This window comes from Takifugu flavidus, chromosome 7 (assembly GCF_003711565.1).
Source record: "Takifugu flavidus isolate HTHZ2018 chromosome 7, ASM371156v2, whole genome shotgun sequence".
NCBI lineage: Eukaryota > Metazoa > Chordata > Actinopteri > Tetraodontiformes > Tetraodontidae > Takifugu > Takifugu flavidus.
In genome coordinates this window covers 7,976,480-7,982,749 of record NC_079526.1, presented here as the reverse complement: position 1 = coordinate 7,982,749, position 6,270 = coordinate 7,976,480, and the positions used below count along the sequence as shown (strand labels likewise).

General features: G+C 45.0%; 1 protein-coding gene across 1 annotated transcript; it reads right to left on the bottom strand.

Moving 5' to 3' along the window:
• Positions 1-574: 574 nt before the first annotated feature.
• Positions 575-5,221, bottom strand: gclm (glutamate-cysteine ligase, modifier subunit). Its single transcript, XM_057039193.1, has 7 exons — positions 4,896-5,221; positions 3,765-3,827; positions 2,841-2,925; positions 2,573-2,629; positions 2,293-2,495; positions 1,708-1,822; positions 575-1,601 (listed from the first exon to the last, which is right to left on the bottom strand). The coding sequence occupies exons 1-7, from the start codon at positions 5,031-5,033 to the stop codon at positions 1,432-1,434; spliced, it is 831 nt and encodes a 276-aa protein (XP_056895173.1). The 5' UTR covers positions 5,034-5,221; the 3' UTR covers positions 575-1,431.
• Between the last annotated feature and the right edge of the window lie 1,049 nt (positions 5,222-6,270).

Here is a 6,270-nt window from a genome sequence, read left to right as displayed (position 1 = left end):
TAGAAGAGAGCCAGGACGGGTAGTCGATCACAGAGCAAAGCGCCGCATTCACAACGCAAACACTGGAAAGACATTTGCGTGCAAATTGGTCCACTAAATTCAACTTTAACACCCCATTTTGTCTACAAATATGATAAAGTATTACGCTTCATGTAAGTATATGCACATGCATTGTATAGGAACACCAAAATAGACCAATAATGAGCATGTACACTTGATGCTACATACTAATGAAAGTGTTAAATGTGATATTAAACAGAGTTGGGGGTCACTTAATTTTTGAAGAATTAAAGTGATTTTAATAGATTTTTTTTAAAAAAATACAGATTACATAATGCTTAATGTATTAATTCACCAAAGGGGGAAATTGTGAATTTATCATCTATATCCACAAAAATACAGGATTCTTCAGTACATAGATTTGATAATTTATTAAGCTATTACATCTTGGAATGTTGTTTTTTTTTCTTTCACCATTGTGTTTGTTCACGCTTGATGTCTCCAGACCAAATGATAAAACTTGAAAACTGCTCTACAAACCTATTCTGACTCCATAAAATTAAAGACAAATGTATCCCACTTCTGAAAGGATTATATTTCCACTACAGTTTACAGTACAACAGATCAGGACAGTACATCATGAGGTTAGCCAGTCTAGAGTACAGTAGTATGTTTAAAATGGAGGAAGTATAGAAGGATCCAATATATGATAAAAATTAATCTCATGAGCACATAAAATGGGTAAACACAGACATTTATGAAAAAGAGCACATTGTATGAAAAATGCATAAAATGTAATTAAAACTCAGTTGTGTGCTTCATTTAAATTGGAGACTATCATAAAATAAACATTCATTTAGCTAGATTTGAAATAGTGCATCATTTTAGCGAATTTAGGAATGCAAATCTCACAGGTGTAAAAGTATCACTGGAGCATTGAAATGAAACATTAATCCCCCAAATTGGTTAGAATTATACAGTACAGTCAGTTATTTTGATTTGACCTTGTTAGGTTCAATCTCTTAGTTCAGATTAATATGTTAAGGCATGATCAACACAGGAAACGTTAATGGAATGAGGAGAAATGGAGTTATTGTGAGGCACTTAATGTCAGAGCAGGTTTGAGGATCCTTTGAAGCAGCCAAGTGCTTTTGACAGTTCTGAGTCAGCAGTAGCGAACCGGTGAATTTCAGTCTTTAAAAAAACCTGATCCCAGGTGTGATCTTGCATATTCATGTCCTCCTTCCGCTACAGTCTGACCAAGATGTTGGGAATGAGCATCTGTTGAACTGAAGAATGTGAACACGATCAATAACCTCATTTGTAATATGCAACTTCGCCACTCACGTCGGCATCGTTTGAAACTGTTGCCTGTCAAAACAAACACTCAAAAACAATGGCTTCGTCTGTGTGTCCGACTCCCGCGGCGTGCTAAGGGCTCGCCTTCCCCGCGCTGACCAGATAGCCCTTAGCCTTGATGATGCCCCGGCTCTTCACGATGATGGAGTAACGGAGGACCCACTCCAGCCTCCAGTCAGCCGCGATGGCGCGCTGCGTGCCCTCCTGCACCGCCTTCTGGAACGTGGCGGCTGATATCAGCTCTGTTGATAAGAACAACCACAACAGGTTAGGGTTAGCAGGGAGAGCTTTCACACAGCAGTTTAAAGAGAGCGGTTTAACACGCGAGATCAAGGACTTCAGCTTCACCTTTTGGGTCATTGTGCGTGAGCAGCTGGATGTCGAACTCCTTGGCGAAGGCGGTCAGGTCAGGAGGCATCACGCAGCAGGAGGCCAGGTTCACCTGGTTACTGCTGGGCTTCACCTGGTACGAGACAAGAGGACGAGCTCAGCGTTTGGCCGTTGACCTCCACGAGGGGTCACGCTTGTTTATCTGGGCTCTAGTAACTGGACTGGGTCTCTGATCTGCAGAAGCAGCTCTAGCAAACGCTGACATATTTATGTCGCTGTGCTGCAGCGTAAATCTCTATGACAACCGCTGAGCTGCTGCTGAGCATGAGCAGATGTGTGAGATCAGCTGTTCAGGTGCATGTTGACACACGCAGATCCACACAATAGCAGTGCGCATGGGTCTGGGACCGTTCCAGGAAAACAAGCTCCACTGACGCCTTCGGTTCTGGGAAAAATTGAGAGGAAACTTTTCTGCTAAACATTCCACTGCTCTTTTCTTACCAGTCTTTTCTTTCTATTTTCACTCCCCCCCCCCCCCTCAAATGAGTTGTTTTAAAGGAGGACTTGTGCATTTTCCTCTTCTGGCTTGGGTTAAACACTCACGTCAGCCCAGTTGTAGAGCTGTTCCAGCAGGTCTTTGTCCAGGTCCGAGGTGCCGATAGCAGCAATCTGCTGGTTTCTGACCAGGGCCGTCAGCTCCTCCCAGGCCGGCTGAAGATTAGCCAAGGTTTGGCTGTCCCCTTCCACGGGTCCAGGGGGCGCAATAATAACAGAGTCGAGCTGAGACACACCCAGTGTCTGGCAAGCTTGAAGATAAGAGATGGACAATATTAAACAGCGATGGTGCCCCGTTAGAGTTGGCTGTGGGGTACAGGTGACTCACCCATCTCCACTGCATCACTGATGGAGGACTGAACCGGCTCACACAGGAACAGCTTCACTGTAACAGGAAAAAGGAACATCAGGAAGGTCCCACCTGCCGACTGTGCATAAGGCTGATGGAGACGCCGTTATTACTTAAACTGATTTCACCATTAAAAAAAGAGCTGATAAACTGTCAATAAACATTTGAAGTCGTCTTAAGTCTTTCTTTCTTTCTCTTGGTGCATTGTGAGACTGTGTTTATGTAGCCAGCAGAGCTGAATAGGAACCTGAAACCTTCAGTTCCTCCCTCTCTTCGGGTGGGATGGCATCCGTTTCCTGGGGAATGGAACAGTCGAGAGTATCTGGAAACTCCTGGAAGACAGAGAAAGAACTTTAGATCAGAGTGTGACAGAAACTGCTGACCCTGCTCGGGTGAATGAATGGTAATTATCTCAAGAGCAGCTCACATGGTTGCTGGTTAAATGGCAGTGTTTGACTAAAAACACAGTGTATTCATCAAAACGGCGAGGAGCCCGAGAGGGCTTCCATCACAAATGTGATTTAAATTGAACTCAAATACAACATTTGCAAAGCTGCTATATTATTAATGATTGGCTCCATTCTGGGTTAAAACATGCTAATGCCATCATCCAGAGCTGTGGCGAAGCGTACAGACAGGTGGGTTAGCCTGCAGGAGGAACACGCCCACACACTCTCATCACTGAGTGCAGTCGCTGCCTCTTCAACCATGACCTTTAGCCTAAATATGCCATTGTCATATTCCAGCACGAGGCCTGAGCCTGCACAAGCCCGGGCTCCCCCTGCAGGGGAGATACGTCTGACAAACTTTAGGCTTCTCTCTGCCGCTGCTCCCCCACCCCAAATGAGCCGAGCGCGCGCGGCCAAAAAAAGCTGAAGCAAATTAGCCACGAGGAACACAGCCGCCACGTCAAAGGAATGGATCTGCACTGCAGCAGTTCGGCTCTTGAATCAGGTCTTTCCAGAACATCTAAATTATTCTGAAATCCTTCCATGGGTTCAAATGGGTTCCCAACCCCCATCTTCATAGACAGACACAAATGGAATGGCGCCTTGGGCGGGCGGTGCTGCACAAACATTCATCAGGCTCCGTTCTGTGATGCCCAGGGATTTTAGATCACCCCACCCTGAAATCTATAGAACCGCACAAACAGAAGAACAGGTTTCCTCACCTCCGACGGCAGTTTTGGCGAAGCCAACCAGTCACTCAGCGTGGCTTGAATGCAGTCTTGAAGCTGCAATATCAAACAGAAGAAGACAACGAGGACATTAAGCGAGCTGGTGTTTCATTAACCTCCCTGTCCTTGTGGGTGGACGCAGCTGCAAGTGGGTCACAGTATATTTAACTATGAAATCTTTGTGGGACAGAGAAGCTGTGTTAATGAGTGAAATTATTTAAAAACAAAGGAGTGTTGTGGAGGCCAGATGCTTGAAGGTCATGTCAAGACTGCAACCTGTTTGACGTGGTGGCAAATATATGTAAAGTCACCTGGTTGCAAATGTTCAGGTGAGAATGCATCTGAAACATGATCCTGATCCACAGGTGAATCTCAGGTAGCAACATTCCCACAGAGGTGCAGTCAATAGCGTCTTCCTTGACCACAACACCCCTCCAACACCTTCTAATACACATTTCAGTTTTTATCGTGCAGAAATGTCCCCATGCAAACATTAATTATAACCAATTTGTTACAGTAACTTCTACAATTACTGCTCTTTTTTAAAGCCCTAGAATAACTATACAAATTCAGACTAATTATTACATTTGACCAATTTTCATATACGTTCTTCAGCGTGCAAACAAATAAAATAACCTGAGGACAAATATTGGTACCCTAGGTGTAGCATTTCACCCATCACCTGTGGCAAAACAGGCTTTATTTGCATAAACTGGACTGAAAACTATGCCAACGGGGTCGTGATGCACCGTCCTGGGGAAAGGACTCTAACTTTGGACGACAATTTAACGCGCAATCGTGACGTCAAGAAATGTCGGCGCAACTGAACCAAGTTCACTTGCTAACAAAATTAGATGCAAAACACACCAAAAATGAGGAAGACTGACATCCGTGCTTATAGGTTCCTGGTATATGCGGTCAGTCGCCAGTACTAATAAGGTAAAGCCGCAGGAAGTTCATTTTAAGCTCCTAAAGAGAAATTCCCCTGCTCCCATGACGACGCCAGCCCACCTCGACCCGTGAACACACTCCCGTTAGCCCGGTCAATATTTAGCCCCGCGTTAACTCGGGCTAAGCTAGGCGAGCTGCGGTGTCGTCGTTATGAATCGGGCCAGATCATCTCACCTCCTCGCTCGGAGAGGACGGACACTTCTTTTTCAGGCGGCTTCGGCTGACTAAATTCCCGGTGTGGAGTCTGAGGGTCTTCGCGTGGGTAAACAGCAGCGTCGCCTCGCCGTTCATGTTGGTGTTTTGAGGCTCCATGTGCTTTGTCGGGAGTCGAGCTTGGCGAGAACGGACAGCGGGTGCGGACAGTGTATGGAAGTGCTGAGTAATAAAGGCTATCGAGCCGTTTTATACACACCCCCGCCGACTGATTAAGCACAGTCAGGGTGACTTGCACTCACTCGGTCTGGCTCGGTTTGCTGGTTCAGATGGTTCAGTGTGGCTGTTACGGAGGTGAGCCGGCGGGACACGCCCACAATGGAGGGGGTGGGAAAACGCGGGTTGGATTCCGGATTGAAATAACGGATTAAGTATCGGGCATCCTGAGAACAGGAGTGGATCGCTGGAATGGACTGCTTTAGTGGGCGCAGTTGCGGTCGCGAACGCTAGGTGGCAGTAGCGCGCAGTCGTTTCTCAAGCAGAATCAGGCTTCGTGTACAAGCGGGATTAAACCAACAGCAGATAAAGGAAGGAAAATGACAGTTTCATTGTCTATTAAGTCTTTTTAAAACCGCATTTAACTCTTGATCTATGCAAATATAAATCTATTCAAATCATGTGTTTGATAAATGTGCCAATTATTCGCAAAAGGATTTTTTTGTTAATAGAGATGTATTTGTGCCTTCTTACAGGCCTCTGAATGAGTAAACAGATCAATTAAGATTTTAAAGAGGACTTAAGGTTTCACTTTGGCTCGTTAATTCCTCTGTGAACAAAGTTTGAATGCCTCTGGGATGAACTGGGACACCCTGCCAACAAATGTTGGACCACACTCGGATCTTGTTTGAATGGCAGGAAATTCTTTCTGCCAGGTAAAAAACTGGTTTTGAAAGGCAGATTTCCTGGAGGCGTGCAGATCATTGAGCATTTTAACTTCAGCTATTATCTATCGCAGTCATTTACATTGTCCATAAACGTGCTAATTTAATCAATTTATTACCTCGACACTTCCAGGTAACATCCTAAATATAGTAGCTTTATAGTAGCTATAGAGCTAATCTGGATTATTTGATTACTAGAGAAAGTGAAATTCCTGGCAGATATGACGAAGAGGTTTGATTCCAGTCAACTTTAAAGATAAAATTCCAATAGCCGTCAAGGCTGAAGAGCTCAGAACAGCAACACACACACACACACACACACATACATTCTGGGTTTCTGCCATGTGTTTGATTACATCTTGAGCGTCTGTTATGTGAATGTAAGCAATCACTAAAAACTGCAGTGCAGTTCTCAGGAATGTGTCTACCTGCAGACTACCCCCCCCCCCCCCCCT

Bases quoted from the DNA above. Each gene is read 5' to 3' on its own strand.
- gclm (XM_057039193.1), bottom strand. From the start codon at position 5,033: ATGGAGCCTCAAAACACCAACATGAACGGCGAGGCGACGCTGCTGTTT. The intron at 2,926-3,764 runs GTGAGGAAACCT...TCTGTCTTCCAG, and splicing joins CGCCAAAACTGCCGTCGGAG to GAGTTTCCAGATACTCTCGA. The intron at 2,496-2,572 runs GTGAGTCACCTG...CTTATCTTCAAG, and splicing joins CAGTGATGCAGTGGAGATGG to CTTGCCAGACACTGGGTGTG.